Source organism: Etheostoma spectabile, chromosome 3 (assembly GCF_008692095.1).
Source record: "Etheostoma spectabile isolate EspeVRDwgs_2016 chromosome 3, UIUC_Espe_1.0, whole genome shotgun sequence".
NCBI classification, from domain to species: Eukaryota; Metazoa; Chordata; class Actinopteri; order Perciformes; family Percidae; genus Etheostoma; species Etheostoma spectabile.
The window spans coordinates 32,568,308-32,593,640 of record NC_045735.1 but is presented as its reverse complement, the minus strand read 5'-3'; the positions used below and the strand labels follow the sequence as shown (position 1 = coordinate 32,593,640).

At 38.8% G+C, this 25,333-nt stretch overlaps 1 protein-coding gene across 2 annotated transcripts in view; it reads left to right on the top strand.

The window, feature by feature from the left end:
- Positions 1-20,798, top strand: part of LOC116674256 (RNA-binding protein Musashi homolog 2) — a 381,184-nt gene extending 360,386 nt beyond the window's left edge. Inside the window, exons 13-15 of one of the 2 annotated variants that reach the window (XM_032506860.1) lie at positions 4,600-4,754; positions 16,947-17,023; positions 20,622-20,798. In XM_032506860.1, the coding sequence (XP_032362751.1) occupies positions 4,600-4,754; positions 16,947-16,988 (197 nt within the window). In that variant the 3' untranslated portion in view covers positions 16,989-17,023; positions 20,622-20,798. The remainder of the gene's footprint in view (positions 1-4,599; positions 4,755-16,946; positions 17,024-20,621) is intronic. The other variant, XM_032506859.1, reaches the window with a different exon arrangement.
- The last annotated feature ends 4,535 nt before the right edge of the window (positions 20,799-25,333 follow it).

Sequence of the window (25,333 nt, the reverse complement as noted above, 5' to 3'; positions counted from 1 at the left end):
TTTTAAAAACTTAAACTTTCCCTGTTTAAGCCTGTTGGGTGCTAACTCTAGCAGGAGGATAACATGGAGTAGGCAGCATTGTTTTAGTTTTTCTCTCTACTGACAACACTCCAAATTTACAAATCAACAGAGCTACGTGTTGGAATCGACCGAAATTCTCCTTTAGTTTGTGGATCCAGAGGACACAACTTATGTTATGATCAGTGAGTGTATTGCCTGTGAATGTACTGAGAGAAACTCTTTCAGTATTCACACTATGACCCCGCTGCTGGTTGTGCTCCTGCTAACTGGTTTTGGCTTTTGTTAAAAGCTACACTGGTGTATTTATTTCATGTAGCATGTATTTCTTGTTTTGCAAAATAGGCTAAATATGAAGATACAGTAGTGGAGTGGCAATTGCTGCCAGGTGAGCCACACCTGGTGGCCATTATAAAAACATAATTGTAAAATAATTAATTGTAAAAAAAAAAGAGAAAAAATGTAATAAACTACTCTGAGGGTTATTTGGTGCACCCTGTTGAATTTGGTGTAATTCTTATTCAGGTTTTGTTGACACATTCAAATAGGAGTTGGTTGAATGTTGAAACATAAACAGTAGAATGATTCTGTAGTGTGCACAGTTTAAGTTCAAGTAACCAGAATAATGCAAAAAGTCGGGTATGCTTTTTGTCAGATACACATTTACAGTTGGTTTGTTAGTTTGTGTGCAGACATGCATGCCACTGAATACCACACCGCATTAATTCTTTAATTATTTTTTTAAAGTTTTGAAACCAGCATTTTAGTGAGGCATTAGAATCAATTTTAAGAAATCAACAGTGGAAATAACAAATAAAGTATGAATACATAACCTTTACCTGGCCTCTATCTGTAACCCAGTCTCACGGCAGTTTGTGAAAAAGTCACATAATTGAATCTGTTGATTCGTGTACACATCCACCTATACCCCTTTTTTGCGGACTGCAGCTCTATTAAAGTTTTTAGGAATCTAACCGCTGCTTTAATCAAAATTTATTGACGTAATGTTATTAGGGTTTATATTTCTTTCTTTAATGGTATTATTTTGGTATTATTACCAGGGAAGCTGGATTGCTTTGTTGTGTATGTATATTTATTTTTTAAACTAAAACTACATGAATCAACCTTTATTTATAAGATGTTATCATGATTTTCATTTCTTTATTTTAATGATTTTTTTTTTGGTCTTATTAATTGTGAAATTTTACGATATGCTGGAAGACAGAACACTATGGTATGAGTGTAGAACATTCAAATCCCATATCCCACAATGCAATAGGGCCATTTTGTCAGAGAATTGGCCAGTATCGCTTCAGTATACATATTAAATGAGTGATTTTGTCACCAGCAACCATAGGACAAGTTGCTCAGTTTTTCCAATAAGTGATGCACTGTGATAACATGGAGCCAATGCATGGGATCCTCCGGAAATGACGTAATTACTGATCTGCAAATCGGAAAGAAAAAATAAACAAAATGCGTAATATTGATGTGTTTGCCAAAATAATAATAAAATATTGAAATAGAATAGATCACATCCCAGCACACAGCAGAAAAACAGGAGTCAGTTGGGTCCACCCACCCACCTACAAGTATACTGGCTTTGTAACATGTTCGGTGGCGCATGTCTAGTGGGAGTTGTAGTTTAAAAAAAAAAAAAAAAAGGTATATTTCTCACAATTAGGAGTTCAGTAGTGTAGAGTTTTGGATACACAGTGTTTTTATTTTTGGAAATAAAAGTATAATCTATGCTGTAAATGAGAACATACTTTCAACTCAGACCTTCCAGCCAAAGGCGTTGTCCAAATAAACGCACGCTGACCCATGTTATGACCATTTCTATAGTTTTTGAAATGGTTGAACGAGGTGGTTGGCCCCACTGCACAAAGCTCTCTATTTTAGGAAAATATGCCATAGGGCTTGTGTCTGTGTGCAGTTGGCTGAGGATAGTAGTGTGCCAAAAATGCCAAAACATACGTATGGAGTAGATGTGCACAAATACTTATCCAAATACATCTTACTCTGTGAACAAAAACCTTATCAACAGTCTACTTAACAATGCTTCCTAAAACTAGGCCCTTCTTCCTTAAGAAAATTCAGTCTTTCCTAATGCCTTAATAAAGGCCACAAAGTTTAGGATGTCTACAAACTAGATATAACCACAGTGATTCATATAAGGATCATCTGAATACAATGATAAATGTTACCCTAAATTGTTATTTGAAAAAGAAATTTATATTAAAAAAATAATAATGCAGCGTGATGTTAAACTAGCTCCACACATAATTAGCTTAATTCTGAAACCTTATAAAAAAGGTTAATTCAAAGTGCTTTAATTCAATTTTCAATTCAAATCAGTTTTATTTATAAAAAATATTCAATTATAACAAGAGTTATCTCGAGACACTTTACAGATGATGTAAATAAATAAAAACAATTTTTGTACGAAGAAGCAAAGCATTCAAGTAAGGCCTTGGCTTGTCTCTCCTCTTACATTAAACCACATTAGACCACACGCTGTAATTTACAATGACCCAACAATTCTAGTAATTCAGCAAGCATTTAGTGCTACAGTGGCGAGGAAAAACTCCCTTTTAGACAGAAACCTGGAGTGGTGAGTAAAATTTGCTTTTAGGTAACAACCTCAGACAGACCCAGGCTCTTAGTGGGCGGTTGTCTGCTGGTGCCGGTTGGGGGTGCAATGAACAGTGGCTGTTATAGTCACAATAAAGATAATGGAACTATGACTAGAAATAGTCAGAAAAAGTTATTTGTATTTTAAAATCCTTACTTACGTGTGACAATGTACTGTATTGTGTATTTTTTCTTTTTGATTTGCAGACCACACATAGCCCAGGACACCCTGTGTAATTTTCTGTCAGGAAGGGTAGGTCCAATACCCCAAGCACTTTAGAGAAGATAATCACCATCATTTAAAAGAGGTTGAAAAAGGAGAGGAAGGAGATGCGGGTGTGGTGAAGTGTTCTGGCTCTCCTAGTGACAGGTGTTGATTAGACAAGGCGTGCTGTGCCCAATCCAACTGTGCAATCTCTGCCAAGCATTCAGAAGCTGTCTGGCAGTCATTTCTGAGTGTTTGGCACAATGCAAAGCAGAGACCACCAATGAGAGGCTAAAGGTGAGAAGAGTTTTGGGAAGTTTTTTTTATTTTACATTTGCAGAACATGGAAAAAGCTCATGGGAACATCTTTTATAGAGCAGTTTTCAGTTATAACAGTTGATTACAAACAAACAAAACTCAAACAATGAAAACAGTGGCACATTTCTGCTATTGTTAAATTCAATTCAATTTCAATTCACTGCAATTCAATTACATTCAATTACATTTTATTTATAGTATCAATTTATAACAAGAGTTATCTCAAGACACTTTACAGATAGAGTAGGTCTAGACCACACTCCAGAATTTACAAGGACCCAACAGTTCTAGTAGTTTCCTCCAGAGCAAGCAACAATGCGACAGTGGCGAGGAAAAACTCCCTTTAAGGAAGAAACCTCGGACAGACCCAGGCTCTTGGTAGGTGGTGTCTGATGGGCCAGTTGGTGTAATTAATAGTTGCAACAACAGTCACAATAAAATATAATGGAACGGTGACTAGAAATAGTAGTTTGTAGGAGTTTGTGGCAATACAGGGCACTGCAGGGTGTTACAGGGCAAGACAAGGCAAGACAGCTTTATTTGTATAGCTCATTTCAGCAACAGGGCAATTCAAAGTACTTTACACAAAATCAGTTAAACAGTTAAAAAATAAAAACAGATACAACACAAGAATAAGCAGTTAAAAAATAAAAACAGACAAAATACATGAATAAATAAAAGTTAGAGTGCAGTATAAGAAATTAAACATTAAAGAAATGAACAGCCATGTAAAGAAAGGCAACATTTAAAAGAAAGGTCTTCAGCCTTGATTTAAAAGAACTGAGAGTAGCTGCAGATCTGCAGGTTTCTGGGAGTTTGTTCCAGATATGTGGGGCATAGAAACTGAACGCTGCTTCACCCTGTTTAGTTCTGACTCTGGGGACAGAAAGCAGACCTGTACAAGATGACTTGAGAGGTCTTGGGGGGGTCATAGTGTTGTAGCAGATCAGAAATGGATTTTGGTCCTAAACCATTTAGTGATCTATAAACTAGCAAAAGTACTTTGAAATCAATTCTTTGAGACACAGGAAGCCAGTGTAAAGACTACAGAACTGGAGTGATGTGATCCAGTCTCTTGGTCTTAGTGAGGACTTGAGCAGCAGCGTTCTGAATCAGCTGCAGCTGTCTGATTGATTTTTTAGGGAGACCTGCAAAGACACCGTTACAGTAGTCAAGTCTACTGAAGATGAAAGCATGGACAAGTTTTTCCAAATCCTGTTGACACATAAGTCCTTTAACCTTTGATATATCCTTAGGGTGATAATAGGCTTTGTGTTTGTCTTAATGTGGCTGTGAAATTTCAGGTCAGAGTCCATGACTACACCAAGATTTCTGGCTTTGTCTGTTGTTTTTAACATTGTTGTTTGAAGCTGAGCGCACAGTGTTATAATTTCCGGTCTGTCTCCTGGCCCTTTCCTCAACAGGAACCAACCCAACCCGGCCAGGAGGCTTTCCTAGTGCCAGCAGCCCTGGCCCTGTAGCTGAACTTTATGGAACTGCCAGTCAGGACTCTGGTGTGGGCAACTATATCAGTGCCACCAGCCCTCAACCAGGATATGGCTTCAGCCACAGCATTGCTGTGAGTATGTAAATAAGCATCATCAACATCATCATCCACCTCTTCAAATCTCTTCATTAACACTTTGTGGTTAACCTTATTCCCCACTCTCTTATTCTACTTATTTTGTCACTGATTACAAAAAAGAATGTGAGATAGAAAGTAGTCGATAAAAGAGAGACCATCTGGATTTTCCAGCTCTTAAATCAATATTTCTATCATACATTGGGCAATTACTGAGTTACTTTATTACTTTAATTACATTCATGCTTACCTTTCAACACATCACCATGAAATGTTTTTGTTTGATAAAAGCTCAGGTTCAAGATTAGGTTCCATAATCCCTGTGTATCTGTTGCCAACATTTTCACTTTTCTATTTTTTTCAACGCTTCTTTCTTTGCTTTGTTTTATGTCAAACCGCGACTTTGCAAGACATATTATTTCCTTTCTGGTCCTCACTTTTGTTCATATACCCAGCTGGTGAAGGTCAGAAATTGCCCATACAATTGGCCCTTTTTTAAAGTTATAAACAAAATAAGTTATAATCTATTTAGTCAGGCTTTATAGAGTGCCTCTGCAATGAATTACAGCAGTTAGAACAGATTGGAATAAGTCCTTTGCAAGACACTGTTATGAGAAGGTTTCATCATACCTTTCATGCCTGATCAGCTGATACCAGCAGTTGCTGGTGAATTAATCGGGTAGGCAGATAAAAGTTGGGAAACCCAAGCCATAGTTTATTTCCAACAAGAGCTGTTAACTAAAAGCAAATTATATTATATACAGTGGGGCTCGAAAGTTTGGGCACCCCAGGTAAAAATTTGTGCATTAAGAAGCCAAGAAAAGACGGAAAAATTTCCAAAAGGCATCAAATAACATATAAGACATTCGTATAATATGTCATAAAAAGTTTGATTTTATTTCCATCATTTACATTTTCAAAATAACAGAAAACAGAAAAATGGACACCCTGCAGAGTTAATACCTTGTACTGCCCCCTTTGGCAAGTGTCACAGCTTGGAAACGCTTCTTGTAGCCAGCCAAGAGTCTTTCAATTCTTGTTTGAGGTATCTTCGCCCATTCGTCCTTCCAAAAGTCTTCCAGTTCTTTGAGGTTTCTCACTTGTCTGTCACGCACTGCTCTTTTAAGGTCTATCCATAATTCTCAACTATGTTGAAATCAGGAGATTGTGAAGACCATGACAAAACCTCCAGTTTACGCCTCCTGATGTAATCCACTGTGGATTTTGAGGTGTGTTTAGGATCATTATCCATTTGTGGAAGCCATCCTCTCTTTAACTTCAGCTTTTTCACAGATGGCATCAAGGTAGCGTCCAAAATTTGCGTAATTTTATTGAATCCATTTTTCCTTCTACTCGTGAAATGTTCCTTGTGCCACGGACTGCAATTAAACCCAAAGCATGATTGATCTCCCCCCATGCTTAACAGTTGGACAGAGGTTCTTTTCATTAAATTCTGTTCCCTTTCTTCTCCAAACGTACCTTTGCTCATTCCGGCCAAAAAGTTCTATTTTAACCTCATCGGGCCACAGAACTTGTTTCCACAATGCATCAGGCTTATCTATATGTTCATTTGCAAACTTCAAACTGATTTTTGTGGTGAGGACAAAGAAGAGGTTTTCTTCTGATGACTCTTCCATGAAGACCATATTTGTACAAGTATCTCTTTATAGTGGAATGGTGTACCACAACTCCAGTGTCTGCCAGGTCTTTCTGGATGGATCGTGCAGTCAAACGTGGGTTTGGACTTGCTTTTCTCACAATCCTGCAAGCTGTTCTGTCTGATATTGTTCTTGGTCTTCCAGATCTTGCTTTAACTACCACTGTTCCTGATGACTGTCATTTCTTAATTACATTCTGAACAGAGGATAGTGGAATCTGAAAACGCTTTGCTATCTTCTTATAGCCTTCTCCTGCTTTGTGAGTATCAACTATTTTCAGTTTCAGTTTTCTAGACAACTGCTTAGAAGAAGCCATGGTGGTGATTGTTGGGGCAAGGTCAGATGAGTCTGGGCATTTAAAACCTTAAGATTGACATCACCTGGTCTTTCCAGACGATGATTGAGAACAATCCATGACACCGTCAGGTCTCAGCTTTCCAAATGGTGCGGTATGCTATAAACTCTGCAGGGTGCCCAAACTTTTGCAGATGCCATTTTTTGGTTTTCTGTTGGGGTAAATGATGTAAATAAAATCTAACTTTTTGTGACATATTATACAAATGTCTAATCTGTCATTTGATACTTTTTGGAGATTTTTCCATCTTTTCTTAGCTTCTTTATGCACATTTATCCACATTTTTACGTGGGGTGCCCAAACTTTCGAGCCCCACTGTAATGTTGCTTGTTTTGATCATCTGTCTGCCTCAACATTTGACTGACCAATGAGAAATTGGTAACAAGGCCTTTTTTTGTGTGACCACATGCTTTTGGGTGCAGACATGCACACATTGGGTACACCATCTGGTATGCAAGTTGCAAAGAAGAAATTCAACCTGAAAATGACTGTAGTCTTTTACAAAAAACCTAGCAATGATTGTTTTAATTTGACTATTAAAAATTACGTTGGCTGATAATGGTAGCCTGATATATCCATGTATTACATATCTACTGAGGTTTGCTGCATGAATCTATTTACCCATTGAGTCTTGTGTAGTGTATACTCACTTGAACCTCATAAGGTAGCAGTGGTGTCAATTTTACTAGCAGAAATATTAGAGTTTGAGGAAGATAAATGGATGCAAAGGGAATGGGTCAAGGTTAAAGGATGATAAAATGTAAAACCGATTTTACCTTGTCGTGGTTTAATAAAGACAGTTTGACGGGTAAATAGGGTATACATACAACCTAAAATTTCCATTGACACCTCTTTCCTCTGCAAATCTCACAATTGGAAACTGCCTCTGAAAACATGCAAATCTCAACAAAGAAAAAAAAAACATAGCCCAGCTAGCAGCTCCTCTGTGAAAGGACAGGCCGGATGGTGATGCAGCAACACAGGCAGCACAGGCCACTGTCGCAGGGCTTATGAACACAAACAGATACACCATTTGCATTGGTGTGTGTGTGTGACGGAGCTCAGCGGAGTCCCCCGCGCCTTCCACAGGCCCCGGGTTCACTATAATATATTTACAGTTTGAAGTTTTGTCACGGCATGTATCACAGCTACCCTAAGGTCTTACAAAGCTAACACTTTTTGTCAATTTAAGGGATTTTTGTGTTTGAATGTGAGTGATCTTTTTAGGAGGAGGCTAGCTAACTCTCACTGCTACATCCAGCTCATATCAATGAGACTAACAGACAAGAAGCGTTTATTTACCCGATCGTTTGTTTAAATAACTCAACACACATATCCATTGTAAGATTAACTGGAACCTGTGGAAAGAGATTGCGGGCGTAACAAGCTCAATGACCGCACTCTCACACACACACACACTGGCCCTTTAGCAGGAAGAGTAGAGGGAGAGCAGCAAGCTGCAGGCCCTGGAGCTCTGTCAGGACAGTGGTATTTGGTAGTCCAGTGACCCAGACACGGTGACTTTTCCTTGGATATGGCGCGCTGCACAAAAAAAAAGTATCAAAAGTAAATTTAGTAATGAAATAGGACCTAGCCTTCTGAGGACTGGGCAGGGAGTCTCATTGTAGGGGTTCCATCTCAGGTGTGTTTGCACCCAAGCTGATCCAAGCACCCAATTTATACTTTGCGTGTGACGTCACAACCACTAGCTGGCGGGCAAAAACATTAAGATTAAGATTAATTAAGATTAATGTACAGTATCCTTTATTAGTCCCACAAGGGGAAATTACAGTTTCTCCATCAGTCTCCTAGCAACAAAACCTAGTAAGATAATCATCTTGTCTGGACGTTGCCAGTTTTACTTTACTAAAGTTGGTATTTTGAGGTGAAAAAAAAGACAGGCCAGGATCCAGATAGTTGTTGTGCAATTGGATGCACTAACCGTGAACGTAACTAATAGACTCAGACATGCACACATACTGTACAGATGCAAAGACACACACAGAGACACACAGACATGCCCCAGACACACACACACAGCAGGAGGAGGACAATTTTAATAGCAGTGAGTTAGAGGAAATAATAAATAGCATCATTTTTCTTGGGGCAAACATTGAAAACGGGTCCCACAGACCCGAACACCACACAAAGGTTAAGGTGGAATGGTCATGCAGTTCCTCTCGTCAGTCCACAAACATACAAAAGACATGGCAACTTTTATCGCAATTCTTTACAAAAGCTCCTGCAAAATCAGGCATTTTGGGCCGCAATTCTGGAGGGACTGATTAAAACGAGACAGATAAGAACATGCATGGCAACCACGTTTACAAATATTGGCAACATGGTAACGCTGGCTGCACAGATAATACAGATGCAGACCGTTACAATTGACTAACACACACACACACAGTTAAAATCATACGCTGGACGCTTTATTAGTCTTTCTACATGGGTTTAGTTAATGATTGGGATATCATTTATATAATAACATTTTAGCGTAGGCAGGATGTAGCGCTACGTATTCAGACATTAACGGGTAGCTAGCTAGTAACACTCACCTTTGCTTTGATTATGAAGATATTCCTGTTTTCCCCTCCCATACAACAGTGTTGTTAACTCATCCAATCTTGATAGTCTGTATTCTTGTAGGCTGTCATTTTTTTGTGAGGTGTAAGGTGACGGATTCTCTATAAGATAGATGTAAATATCTTATCTGAGACTTTGGCAGCTTCAAAGCAATGAAAACATGAGCGGGTGTTGTGTATGGATGACACGTTCCGTATGTTAACACGTATGTTAATCTTGTCATAATATCTAATTTTAACATTTGGAGACATATGGTCTAAATAATTGATTGTTTGTGGTATTGGAAATCTGCAAGGCTGCAATTCCTCTCGCTGGCCACTGTTTGTCGGCATTTTGTCAGCGTTTCTTGCCCACCAGGTATCCTTGGGGATCACATGACAGCAAAGTATGAATAGAATCAGAGTTAAAATGAGCTGAGTTGTGTGTGGGCTAGGCGGAGATCATTCACATTGTTTCGCATGTATGAGTAATATAACTGATATAACCAGCCTCTGAGTACATGGATGTTTGCTGGATGAATAAATGGGCATAGCTGTCAATTTATGCATTAAAAACAGTAATAGTGATACATACATACAGTATGTGTAATATGGGGGAGGGGCAGTCTTAGGAAGTGTCCTCATTTAGGATCCCAGTGGCCTGTGGGTAGAAGACCCTTCTGAGCCTCTAAGGGCTGACCTAGTGTGTCCGGTACCTTCACCCCAACCTCAACATGGAGAAAAGGCTGTTACCCAGGTGTTTTGAATCTTTATTGATAGTTTTTTTCTTGCAGAGCCTGGTGTAAGTATCCTTTAAGCAGGGTAGGGCACTATCTTTTGTATGTTCAGCCGTATGAACCACTCTCTGCAGGGCCTTGCTGTCTTGTTGGGTTTGTCTCCGTACCAGACAGTGATGTTCCCCATCAGGATTCTCTTGATGATGCAGGAGTGGAAATTCCCCAGTATTTGATGGGATACCTGGAATTGTCATCAATTGAAATCTGACTCATCAGTCCTAATTTGTTGGGCGCCAGTGCGTGTGTTTATGGCATAACAGATGGTGTTAGTAATTCATGGTATCTGGTTGCGGACTTATTTAACTGTAGTTGTGGGAACAGTTGCTTCTATTGTTTTAAAAATTAAAGACTCAGTGAATCCATTGATTTTATCTGTGATGTTGAGGGTTGCGTCCCGGAATGTGTTCCATACTGCTTCATGTAGTGCAGACTTAATGGCTTGACCATTTCTTGACCTCAAGCGTTACTGTACTTAAACTCCTTCACTTGGGGTACTTTTCGATCTACCGGGCAATTTTCGTTCCTACCCTCCTTCTGCTGTGTGTTTGTGTCTGCGGCGTGTCTCTGTGTCTCTGTGTGGGTCTTTGTGTCTGTGCAGTATGTGTGCATGTCATGAGGACATGAAAGCTGGGTCATGACCGAAAGAACAAGATCAAGGGTACAAGCGGCCGAAATGGGTTTCCTCAGGAGGGTGGCTGGTGTCTCCCTTAGAGACAGGGTGAGAAGCTCAGTCATCCGAGAGGAGCTCGGAGTAGAGCCGCTGCTCCTTCGCGTCGAAAGGAGCCAGTTGAGGTGGTTCGGCATCTGGTAAGGATGCCTCCTGGGCGCCTTCCTAGGGAGGTGTTCCAGGCACGTCCAGCTGGGAGAAGGCCTCGGGGAAGATCCAGGACTAGGTGGAGAGATTATATCTCCAACCTGGCCTGGGAACGCCTCGGGATCCCCCAGTCGGAGCTGGTTGATGTGGCTCGGGAAAGGGAAGTTTGGGGTCCCCTCCTGGAGCTGCTGCCCCCCGCGACCCGATACCGGATAAGCGGATGAAGATGGATGGATGGATGCGTTACTGTGGTGGAATGTAGACTGCTGTGATAATGACCAGATCAATTCCAGATCAGATGAGCAGGAACGGGATAGTATTGTAATATTTTTGCTATCACACCAGTCCTTTTTTGAACCATAAAACACACTTCTACTTTTTTTTTCTTTTAGTCTACTGTTCTATCGCGTCGGTATCTAGAAAAAGAGTCACCTGGTTGAATTAGGCTGTCTGGTATTCCAGTGAAAGAAAGGAAATTACAGTTCCTGATATCCTGTTAAAAACTGATACTGGCACAGGGATCATCCAATCTATTATCTATAGCCTGAACATTGTCTGCAAGATGCTTGGCAGAGAACATTTGTATGGTCAAGATCCCAGCTGGTGTTTTATCCCTCCACAGTTGCCTGTTCCACTGCAGAGATGGACACAGAGATGGTCTTGCTTGAAGTTTATCTTTCCTACTTCATCTACTTCTTTCTCTATTTTATCTTTGATGTTTATATTTGAAAGTCTCAGAGAAAAGAGGAGACAGTGGAGAGTTGATTTGTCTATTGTTATTAACATCTTATGGTTGTATGTTATCATCTTGCCCAAAAAATAATCCCATGTGGTGGAAAATATTTTACACACACCACACTGCTTCCCTGAGAGAGGATTGGCCTTCCCCATTTGGCATGGGGACATTAAATGACGGATGAACTGTGTGTCAACAGGCCTAGGGATAATGGGAGGTAAATGTAAATGTGCTGTATTTATATAGCGCTTTTCTAGTCTTAATGACTACTCAAAGCGCTTTTACATCATACAGGATACATTCACCATTCACACACATTCATACACTGTGGCCGAGGCTGCCGTACAAGGTGCCACCTGCTCATCAGATATACACTCATACACATTCACACACCGATGCGCAGCACCGGGGGCAACTCGGGGTTCAGTGTCTTGCCCAAGGACACTTCGACATGGGACTGCAGGGCAAGGGATCAAACCACCAACCTTCCGATTGGCAGGCAACCGCTCTACCACTGAGCCGCAGCCGCCCTCTGTGGGGGTGGGGGTGTGGCAGGTAATAATGTTTGCTATGACAGAAAATGAAAGAGCAGAAGCCGTATTGCTCTGAGTGGCTAAATGAAGGGTAGTGTAAGGATGACAGGATTAACGTGCACGGTGATTTTATTAAATCTGCAAACGAAGTGTTGATGGAGGCTATCAGTGAGGTGAAACAATGTTGTTTTATTATCGCTGTCATGGAAAGGAATGCCTTTCCCTATGAGAAATCGGTGGAAGTGAGCGACAGTCCAGTCTATGATGTCAGACTACATTTGTGGAAGTTGAGAAGGCTGCTGTATCAAGGCTTGAGAATACCCAGTTTCAAAGAGATCATCGAACAAATTGTTGACTGAATAAGGCGAGTTGATTTGCAATTTAGAGTTCATAGTGAGTTGACTTTTGAATTTCACTGTTTATCTTTGAAGTGAGGCCATCATGCATTTTAGGCATTAGGCGCAGTCTGACTGTCTAGGAGAAATCCGAGACAAACAAGGCAGGATGGGTTGACTGGGTATAAGTAGGCTTGACATGTGATTAGAGGTGTGGTTGAACCATGGGCCTGCTCCTGAAACTGTGGCAGAGGCTGCCGTACAAGGTGCCATATGCTCATCAGATACACACTCACACACATTTAAACTCCGATGCACAGCATCGGGGGCAACTCGGGGTTCAGTGTCTTGCCCAAGGACACTTCGACATGGGACTGCAGGGCCAGGGATTGAACCACCAACCTTCCGATTGGCAGGCAACCGCTTTACCACTGACCCCGTCCCCGGGTTGAATCTTGTGAACTTTGTATTTCTAATACATTATCAGGATCACATGCTTCTCCATATGCAGCTGGCAAATGCATCCTTCTTTTTTCAAAATTTGGAAGACACAACTAGTGTATCCTTTGCAGCCCTCAGTATCCCATAACCTACTGAGCACTGGTCAGTTGTGCAATAATGGGGCTCTTATAAACTTATAAAGTTGGGAATTGTCTTGTCACCACATGTGGTTACCAGATGGGTGCAGGTGTTTGTCAATCACAGCTTCAACTAGACTATAAAAAGCCACTGCAAAGTCTAAAGAATGGAGACCTGAAAAAAAGCAGTTGCTCTTTTCAGCAACTTGAAATGTTTTTAATGCCGCAGTGTTACAGATAATTGATATTGCTATAAAGATACATGTTTAGTAGGGGTGATCCGAGTATCCGGCTGAAACGAGTATCCGGTACGGATAAAGCACTTTTGCCGAGTACAAGTATCATACGAGTAATATGAGTCAATATCCGTGCTCGGATTGAATAAAACTCCTCAACTGGCCGCGCAGCGTTCTGTGATAATCACAGCGCCCCCCCGCGCTCTGATCAATCACACACACACAGAACATGGAGAAATGCGCTCCCTCGGCCTCTCTCTCGCTCCCTCTCTCTCTCTCCCTCTCTCTCCTTCTCTCTCTCCCTCTCTCTCTTTCTCTCTCTCTCGCTCTCTCTCTCTCTCTCTCTCTCTCTCTCGCGCGCGCGCTCCCGCTCCGTCAGGCAGGCAGTCTGGTCTGCGGATCTGTTCCGTTAACGTTTAGGGTTTCTTCAGCTTCAGGTTTGTTTTTAACTTCGGTTTGTAGTCCTTACATAGTAACCAGTAGATTTCTGGGCTCGTGGGGTTTCAGACATGCTGCTTGGTTTAAATGCAACTCCTGTTGCGTCTCTGCCATCGGAGATTTTTTTTTTTTACTGTCAGCTGCCCCCCGCCCCCTCTCTCTCTGTGTCTCTCTCTTACACACACACACACCTGGTGTGGAAATAAAAAAATAAAAAAGAACCAAAAAAAAATAAATCACACTGATCATAAAAAAAGTTAAAAAAAGAAAGTTATATTGAGTATGAAAACTCTTGTTCATTACATTTTACTTCATAATTGCAACCGCATATGTTGTATTCATTGTTGTAAAACGTTCTGTATATAGTTTGTTTGTTACCATGACAACACCATTGATCTGAAGCTCGATGCTGTCATGTAAATAGTTTTTAAATCAGCAATAAATATAACAATTTTTTATCAACTCATATCAATTGCATGCTTTAATAACATACCGGTTAAAGCCCCGCACATTTCAAGAGAACCCGACCCACTTCCGGGTTAAATCTGACCACTTCCGGTTTAGGCCCCGCCCAGTCCGAGTACGGATCCGGATACAGATAATTCATGTGGTAAACAGATACAGATACAGATACAGATAATGCTGTACTCGCTCATCCCTAATGTTTAGCATGGTTCACTGCTTGCTGTTTGTCAATATTGTGTAGAAGTAAACAGCCTGTACTTTTATAAAATTAATACACTTTGTCATTTGAGGGCAGCTGGCTGTTGTTAAAATGTTTGGGTTGCCAAGCTGTCAAGGAACACAAATGCTTAAATGGTTTTGGTGTTTGTGGTGCACACCAGAGGATGTCATGTAAAGCTGAGCCTTCAGAGGGCTCACCATAATGGGTCACATTCTTTAGGAGGATCCAGCCCATGAATAGGGTCAAAGAATATCTATGCGGTATCTTGGAAACTTGTTCAAGGTGTACATAGGGTCAGCCCCCTGTAAAAGAAAATTAATGAATGAATGGACCATTTTCTTACAATTACAAGGATGGATTTATTTATAATGTCCTTTTTGTCAACAAATACTATGTAAAACCAACAATTTTTCAGTCTGTTTCTCAAAACTGGCTTTTCTCCCCTGTCTGTGGCTTTCAGCGCAAAGCCCATTGGTTCCACTAAAAACATTAATCTCAAAATAATAAAACGTTATAATTAGTTTTTATAAAAAAGCTGAGTATTTTTCTAAAACCCCTCAACATTCTAATTTCTCTTTTCTCAAACAGGAGGAAATAGTGCATTGGTTGGGGACTATTTTCAGTGGAGAATATTTCCAATTTTGGTAGATTATAAAGTGAGTCAAATGTGTTTTATAAAACAATGGAGCACTATGGCACAAAGGAAGAAATATATCATGCGTTGATACACACACAATACTTGTTAGTAGAATACATTCCTTGTTGGTTTTGATTTTGAATAGGATTTGATGACAGAAAAATATTAAATGAATTCATTATCCTTATTCTACTTCCAAAGGTGTAAGTATGACACATTATGAATATCTGCAAGTCATCACTATCATTATTTATTTCCCCTTTGGTGAATGCATCACACGTCTGTACTTCTGTGCATAATTACGTTTTGCATGCAATTTTTTTCATTATTTTTTTTAATACATGATAACATGAATGTGATAACCCTCACAAGTAGATCCTACTCTCTAAGTGTACATATATTTCCAAAGTCAATAATAGAACAAAAAAACAACACACTGATTTCTAATCTGTTTCTGAAATTGCTGTATGACGATCAGGTTTATTTCATAGAAGATTACCTCAAAAAATAATTTCCTGCTGTCAAGGCTTGATATTACATTGAGTTTATATGAAGTTGTTATTGGACTCTTCCTGTAAGCATTTTAAGGTGAAACGTGTATGCATTATGTACAACAAACATTACAGTGTTAACAAACATGCATTTTAAAACAGTATTTTGTAAACAAACAGCCCCACAAACATTTGCTAAATTACGGAAAATGTAAACAAATAAATAATTAATTAAAATAGTTAATAAAAATTTGTAAAAATAAAATATTGGTAGTCTACAATGTAAACACTCCGTTAAATATAAGTGTGTAATCTTAACTTGTTCATTCCAGGAAGGGCAGATGGAAATTAACGTGAGCCTTAAATCTGGCAAGTTTACACCATGTCACAATGATATTGATTGATTCTGCCGTGCCGACGTCTTTGCTAGCGTTGCAAATTAACGTTAGTGAACAGCCAACAGTTAAGTTTAGCTAATTTTAGTTAACTTTATCTAGTTGTTAGCAAGCTACCTACTTTACCCAGGCCTAGCTGGCATTAGTCTGTAATGCCTCAGCATGAGGATGTAGAGAATCAAAAAATCACTGATTGAGTGACTTCCTAACTGAAGACCTAACTTGATCAGAGATCAGATATCATTTCTATTTGCATGTTGACACCAAAAGAGGTGGTGACATGTAGATGTAAATGTAATGACATGGGGCACTCACCTATTGTATTCAAATATCATTCTCTGTAAAGGAAGGTAGAGTTTTTGAAAGTGAAATGTTAAATGGAGTTTTCATTTTATTTTCAAATAGCTTTTTTTGACCAAATATTTTGACCAAAATAATTCTAGTATGAATGTAAAATTGATCATTTTCCAAACACATTTTCAGTATGAATTTATGCAGCCAAAGTAAATCAAAGGATATGTTCATGGTAAAATGCATACGGTGAAGATTGTGGGTCACAGTTAATTACATTACTGTTAATTACAGATAAAACCCACATAGACTAAATTTACCAGACAAAACAGGAATAAGGCACCAAAAGGACTCGTAGTAATTTAAAGATGTGGTAGCACTGGATCTGGACGGGAAGGATAACTCTGGGAGTTGGAAGGGTTGCGTCGCGATTGTGCCTTCTCACACCTCGACACAGGTTTGTGGAGTATCGCAACTTTTTTTAATTACATTATTTTCAGTTTTATTTTCAATATTGTTTAAAAAAGATTTATACTGGCATCACATTCTATGAATAAACTACACTCACCAGTAGGTACTAGCTAGTTTTTGCCTTTTTTCAAAGAAATGCATACTGAGAAAGTTATATACTAATCATACATTTTAGGTTCCATTGATTGCAACAACTTTTACAAATGGATACCATTGAAAGCTAGCAGGTGACTGGTTGCCATCTCATTTGAGGTATTTCACATAATTTTTAATATCACAACCATATCTGCCCATACAAACATGTATTTTACTTGTATGCCTTTTACTCATCTTATTTCCACAACCCATCCTCAAATCCAATTTCAAGGTCCAATACTGATGCTTGGTCGGATACCGACGCAAAAAATCACCCTAGCGTCTGAATGGAACCGAGCGGCCATAAAAGAAGCTTGACCATGAGAGCTGTACAAAGGCGTAGTATTAAAAGTGACAACAGTCCCCTTAAGTCAGTCGTAACATGCATCCTTTCATTGTAACTGCAGTGTTAACCAGGGTTTGACTCTTGTATGCAAGCCTTTTTTTCTTCAAACTCTGCTTCACTTCACCCACTGTTGCTTTCTAGTTTCTAGTTGCCTAGTTAGTTTCTTCTATAAGGAAGTATGGGGGATAGTGTTTTTCTTCCATGTGGCTCCTTTTCTCCCTTTATAGATTCAGTCTAAAATGTCTACCTTTTTGTGTATGTCAAATAACTATTAAATAAGTCGTGCTGTCAAATGATAAAAATATTTAATCGTGATTAATCGCATTAATGTCATAGTTAACTTGCAATTAATCGCAAATAATCACACATTTTTATCTATTCTAAATGTCCCTTGATTTCTTTTTGTCCCATTATTGTTTCTCATTTTAATGCTCTTATCAACATGGAAAGGTGGATTGGCTTGCTTTTTTTTTGTTGGCATATAGCCTACTGTAGTGTTTAATGTCAAATGTAACATTCTCACTTGGAGCAAAAATTCTCTCACACAATGTAACACTGTCCATCAATAAAATGGTGAAAGAAATCTTGCAATAAAAAAATTGACGCCGTTAGAAAGGGTTTACGTTAACGCCGTTAGTGTTTAACTGACAGCACTAAAAATAAGCTTTTATTTTTGTTTTATACCTGAGACTCACATATATAATAATACATATCATGTTAGCCTTTGTGTGGTCCTCAAACCCTACTACACCCCCTATACTGCCATTTGATATGTTATGCAACTTTAAAAAATGTTATGATGAGCACAGAGCTACATTTACGCTTAAATTTGAATTTCTTTTGATGAAGACATGCAATTGTAAAACATTAGATAAAAACAGACTTGACAGTCATATTTGTGTTGAATAAGGCCTTCTTGATATTCACACACCAAGGAAAATGCTCATGGCAGCCTTCAAGCTTGAACTACACTTCTGAGTGGGTTGATGAGATTGCTGAGGTGACCTGTCACTAAAACATTGGCCAGACCACAAGTCAGGCATGGGTCACAATGCAGGTGTTTGGAAATTCTGAATGATTTTAAATTAGTTTCATCACTTTAAATTAGTTTTTTTTTTCACACATGACAAGAAATGATTTGTTATAAAAGCTTAAACAGATACTACGAGATTATAAAATAACATTAGACATCAATTAAAATATGTCACACATACTCTTGTACACGCACAAGACCCTATCTCCTTTGAACAGTATGTTGAAAATGTGTTGGACAGCATTTCCACTGGCCTTTTCACCTACAGCTGCTCTTTAAACCCATTTGGTAAACCAGCCTTGTGGTTGCCAATTTCTAAAAGGTTTTCTTTCTATTCCTATTTTCTGTGTTTTTTTTCTTATTTCAAATGTTTCACGGAGTACAGTGGACCCAAAAGCACGACTCAGAGCAGAGGGTTAAAGGTAATGGAGCTTTATTGTACAGAGTACAATCACAGACAAAGGTAACAAAATCAGCAGGCAAAAGACGTGAACTAAAAAAACATCAACTAAGATTGGGAATTGGATGTGACAAAATGGTATTTAAAGGGGTTGGTCAGACATTAATTTATTTCTGTATTCGCCAGCTGCTTCTTTTTCCCTGCCAGAGAGGGGACTCTCTGAAAGGGTTTGGCCTGCAAGTTTAATCCCACAAGTTTTGCCTGTCACTGTTGTAGGTAGAGTACTACAACCTAACAAAACATCACTAACAACACATACCACCTGCCCCCTATAATGATCCCTGTGAGATGGCATACCAACGAAGGGCTCCTAGAAAAAATAGCCCAAAAACAAACAAAAAGCGGTATCTTTCAGAATATTAATGTATAACAGCCTCTAGTTTTCTGGTTTCAGGCTTTCACCGTAAGGTAACGCACAGGACCACAGCTCTAATAGAAACTTTTAATGAACACATAGAAAAAGGTTTTTGGTTTGGGTTAAAACACTGGCCCCCTTAAGTGCTTCTGGGACACAAACACCAGTCCCCCAGGTGAGAGTCCTGTGTTTTGGGACCCATCACCTTGACCTCCTCCCAAAGCTGATTTCCGTGGTCTTAAACTAAATGCTCCGGTGCCCTGGGACGTTTTCCTATGTCCCAGTGTGTTGTTTGTAACTGTTCGTGAATGTTATGTTTACATTTTTTTTTTTTTATATAAAAATAAAAATGTGATCACAAAAAAAGATGCTCCGGTCATAATTACCACGGACAGTAGAGGTCACTGCATACAGCAAACATCAATGTTGTGCTGATAAAAATAAAAAAATCCAGAGAGCCCTGAGAGAAGGCAACATCAAAGCAAGGTTTGTCTGTGGTGTGGGTTGCTCATTAAGCCATCATATCAACACTGGAACACTGTCTGGCAGTCACAGCTAGGTCTTGCATCAAACCAAAGATTTCTTTCTTGCCTCCAGGCATGTATCGGCTGCTCATAGAAATACAGATTTGTTACTCTCAATGTACTCTTTACATTCAAGCATGAAAGCAATTTTTTTTTAATTATTGATAATACAACAACCATAAATCCAGATTCCATTATTGCAAATAAAACTGTGGTAACAATTATGGTTTAAGTGGACATTGAAAAGAACTGACACATTCACTGGCAGAAGAGATCATGGCATGGAAAGGTTTGCCAGCTGAGGCTCTTGTGGTGTCATTATGATGTTTTAAATTCCACACCCCTGAAAGCACATAACAGGGTATCTGTGGGTCTGTAAACAAGTTTCAACATATACTTAAATTTATGTAATTCAAATTTAAAAGTACGGGTGTTATCAGCTTTATTTTTTTTTACATTCAATTATGTTTTGGCATGGTATGTTTTCCTCTGTTTTTGTCTACTTTCATTTTTACATTGACTATGTGTCCATTCTGAACCCTATTGTAGTATTTTTGTTATGTTACAGAACATTACTCTCAGTATTTTGCACAGACTACTTTGCCATCAAACAGAATAACATAATGGCTTTGGGATTTGGTCTTCATTTGAATAGGAAGAGATTATGATGTCTGTATATATCTGGCAAATGTGTTTAAATGAGCAAATGTAAGATCAAGTTCTGGTTGTGAGACTGAGTAGAATATTTACTTTGCGCATACAATTTTGATATTTGGTTTTAAAGTAAGCTCAGTGTGGCTCTCTGAAACCCACATATGCCTTGGGATGCTCTGTGTAAAGTATGCCATGCTACACAGAGACCCATTGAAATTTCTGTTGAGGATGTGTGTGTGTGTGTGTGTGTGTGTGTGTGTGTGTGTGTGTGTGTGTGTGTGTGTGTGCTGTCAGTAGAATATTTCCAGAGGCCCAGGGAAGTCTAAACTGCTTCTGTGTCCAGGTGATGTCATCCAGCACTAACCACTACAGCATCCACGCAGTGAGCCAGAGAGGAGGTGGCACCAGATGAAGAACACTTCTGAAAACAAAAAGTCAAAAATCCTCCCAGAAAAAAAGATGACAGTCCAGTGGCAATAAGCCTGACCTGCTATGGAGATCCCTCTGACTGTATCCAGTATCCTTGTGTTTACATTTTACTTTTTTTTTTTTAAATTGATTTGTTCAATTGTGCCATTTTTTGTCTCAGAGTTAAAATCAATGATGAAAACTTATTTTTTTATATTTAGTTCCAATGATAATATGTGTAGGTTTGTTTCTTTTGATCTGCGCGTTAAAAAGTTACACTGTGGTTACTTCTTTTTTACTTTAGGTGATTGAAAGATTGTCGGTTTGCACATACAAAGACGTGAACTATCTTGACTTAGTGGACACAGTAATGGTTCACTTATCAAAAAACAAGACAAACCAATACCAGAGTATCTTTTGCTCCAGCAATGTGGTCACTTAACATACCTAGTTTTGGCAATAAGAGGACTATAATATATTCACAGTCCTGTTTTATAAATGTTTTGTTGTCTAGAGAAGAAAAAAAAAAATGGGAAAAAGTTGTCCTTTTAATTCTGTCAGATTTAAAAACAAGTGTAAAACTGTAATTGTGTTTCAGTGGTTATTGTGATTTAGAGACGGACATACCTATTTTTTGTGATGGTCGATTATGTGAAAAGGCCACATCATGCTCCCATCCATCGCACAACGCCGGAAGAAATGAAAAACCCAAGGCAGATTCTGCTCTGCTGGTTCTCCCCGTTCATGCTCTTTGCTTTCCAACTGTGGCTAATTTTATACCAGCATATTTTGTCTACATAATGAGCTGTAGTGTGCACAAGTAGAGAAAGTCAACACAAGGTTGTTGTTGTTGTTGTCGTTGTCACTCTCTGTGACACATTCATCTGTGTCACTGCAACTCTGGAGCACTGGAGAATGAAAATAAATTAATCCAAAGCACACCTGATAGTTTTGGGAATACTAGGCGAATCAGTTGTGTACTCATGTTTCACAAAGATAATGTTTGTATAATATACAGATATACTGTACTGTAATTGTCTATACATGTTTGGTGTCACACAGAAGGCAATATTCTAAGTTTCAATTTGTAACTTGTGTTTTCTTACGAGGAGAAAGAAGTGCAGCACATGAGTGTTGCTTATTACCTCTGTCCTGTGTGTCTTGTTATGATGGCCAGAGAACTTATTTGAAAATATGACTGGCTAATAAAGTGAAGGCGTTGCACTGATTTTTAGTGGTGCGACTGAGAGCAGATTTCATTTGCACATTAATTGGCTCTTAGAAGTGGTCTATTATTTATATCTCTTTTGGCCAGCCTAACTTGAAAATGTAAGGACATCTATATACTGTTTTAAAAGGTTACCAGCTTGCATTCCACTCCAGCATCACTGAATACAAAGACGTTTTCATAGATGTATTACAAATGTTGTAAATGAAATAGGAATGTTCTCTATAACTTCATGTAAATAGGAATTTAACATAAATTTAACATTAACAGCTGCAAATAAGTATTTGAACACCTGTCTATCAGCTAGAATTCTGACCCTCAAAGACCTGTTAGTCTGCCTTCAAAATGTCCACCTCCACTTCATTTATTATCCTAAATTAGATGCACCTGTTTGGGGTTGTTAGCTGCATAAAGAAACCTGTCCACCCTATACAATCAGTAAGAATCCAATTACTAACATGGCCAAGACCAAAGAGCTGTCCAAAGACACTAGAGACAAAATTGTACACTTCCACAAGGCTGGAAAGGGCTACGGGTAAATTGCCAAGCAGCTTTATGAAAAAAAGGTCCACTGTTGGAGCAATCATCAGAAAATGGAAGTGTTCAAATACTTATTTTCCTCACTGTACATGTATGCTGTTTTCTTCCTTCTTATGCTAATACAAATATTTACAAGTTACTTTTACAAACCATAAGAAGCTAAGTGCTGGACTATTTCTAAAATGGGAACTTCACGTACTAATCAAATGATTAAAAAAAAACTAAAACTAAAAAAAACAAATGTGTATGTCGTTAATAAATGAGAAACATGTATGTTCCCTTGTATTATTTACATTTCTAAGAAAGATTTGTATCAATATTTTTGTGGCTGTTAGAATTATATGAATAAAAATAACTAACAATAACAATAATAATATGTACTGTATACCTAGCCAGTTCTCTGTCCATTTCCTGTCATCTTTCAGTTGATAATTTATGTATTTCAGTAATGTATTCAAAAAAAATCCAATGACCTGGTATAGGAGTGCTGTTTTTTTATCACAGTGTAGTGGTCTATACAAAGATTTGTTAACCTTTGAAACTGTCACTCCCTCTGTCTCTTCTCTCACTCTTTTTCCTATTCTAGTGATAGATGTTTTGTAGCTGCAATATATACTATAAGCTTGTACTCATTAGATGATTTAGGACCAGTAAGGCTATAACTTTCACATTTTCCATTTAGGAAAAAAACTGACATTACTGTCACATGTATTTCTATTTTTCTGTTAAATTTCTGTTCTGTGCTACTCTCACAAGGTTTCAGCAAACCAAAGCTCTCATTGAACACATTTGAAGGAAGATCTGCTGTAAGATGTTCTCTTGTAAACAAGGCATTAATTGGACTCCCAACCTTGAATGTTATGAAAAGGGGTTTTGCCATACTACCTTAAATGCTAATGTTAGATATGCATTTGATTTGTTATAATTTGACAAAGTGAAAAGAAAAGAGCAGGAGGGATTTTATTACACTGATGAAACAAATAAGAGACCTACTTCATACAGCTACAACAGATCACTGGTAATAGCAGTAATAACAATAATAACTGTTATAAATATAAATTATCTGAACTTTTTTTATTTTTTTATATTTGCACTCTTGAAATATCCCAGTGGCTCATGTTACTTCTTTTTAAATACTGTTTCATTTACTTGTTCTGTTTTTGTGTATTTAGATTTGGAGTTTAAATGTTTTATTTATTTATTCTTGAATCATGGAAACAGCTCGTACTTTCATCAACGCTAGATTGACAACATCCCCGGGACAGTTACCGTTAGCCCGCAGAGAGCAAGCAGCCAGCCACTATCATTACAGCAATGGAGGAGATCATTCCGAGCAGCTTGGAAATCTTCTACTGCCAACAACGGCCATCATACGCCCTTGCCGTCCTAAATATTCCCCCAGCAATCCCCACCCACACTCTCCCAGTTTCCTTAAGTAACGTCACAACTAACCCTATCAGCCCAGTGTTGAAAACATCCAAAATGTGACATTGACATGTGAATTATTTTGTGATAGTGTGGTTTTAGCTTCTGGCTAATATTAGCTTGCTGGCTTATCAGCTAACTGGTCAGCTACCAATACAAATTGAATCAAGAAAAACGTAATTATGTTGGGGAAACTGCAGCTATTTTATTAGAATTACATGATTAACCTTGAATGGGTAAACTTGTCCGTGAACAGATGTATTCTTACGAGCAGTGGTGTTTCACATTAAAAACTTCTCATAATAACATAACTCATAATTCCACGCAACTTCCCAACGTCATCAAAAGTCTGTGTTTACCACCATTTATTTTGGTTGGGATACCCCTAGCGGCAAAAAGTTAAATATTGTAGGTTTAAACTATATTAGCAAATCTTCCACTCATGGAGTAAATGTAAATGTGCTGTATTTATATAGCGCTTTTCCAGTCTTAACAACTGCTCAAAGCGCTTTTACATCTACAGGGAACATTCACCATTCACACACATTCATACACTGTGGCCGGGGCTGCCGTACAAGGTGCCACCTGCTCATCAGATAAACATTCACACACATACACACTCCGATGCGCAGCACCGGGGGCAACTCGGGGTTCAGTGTCTTGCCCAAGGACACTTCGACAATGACTGCAGGGGCAGGGATCGAACCACCAACCTTCCGATTGGCAGGCAACCGCTCTACCACTGAGCCACAGCTGCCCCACAGTATAACATTTTAATGTATATTCAGGCCCACAGGTCACAGACAGATCATCACATCAAGTGTCACAAACTGTGTGGCTGACCCAATTTGGCAAGGGGCAACATTGCTGCATCTGGGGCTGAGCACCGCCCGGCACGATTGTGATTTGTTTGAAGAAATACGAACAAGCCAGAGGGTTTTTCCCCCCATAGCACAGTTTTAAGTTGTGCAGCCAGACCATATTCCAGTGCTGACACAGTGACAGGTCTCACAATGTGAGACTACAAACTGTCTGAATTTGTACCTGCCTTAACACACTTTGCAAATAAAGTATGAGCTGTTTGCCCTTTCAAGCAGCTGATCCAGTTCAACATCTTCTTATGCAGTACACCTTCAATGCTTCACATTGTTTTGACTTGATCTCATAGCTTTTTTAAGGCAGCATGGCTCTGTTGTTGCTGTAGCCTATTTTAATATTGACAGCAGTTGACAACTAATGAATGTTATACATCTTGCTAGACAAGTTCATCATTGTATAATTGTTGACTAGAAAAAAAATAGAATACGTATTGTTAGTGAACGGCTGTATTCATGTAAACTTAAAGCTTGTGGCAAGTGCTGGGTCATGTGAAGGTCACTGAAACACAGCTCATGCCTTGGTAGCTGGGGATACTCATGTACACACAGATTGGAATGTTTACGCGTGTGTCTGTA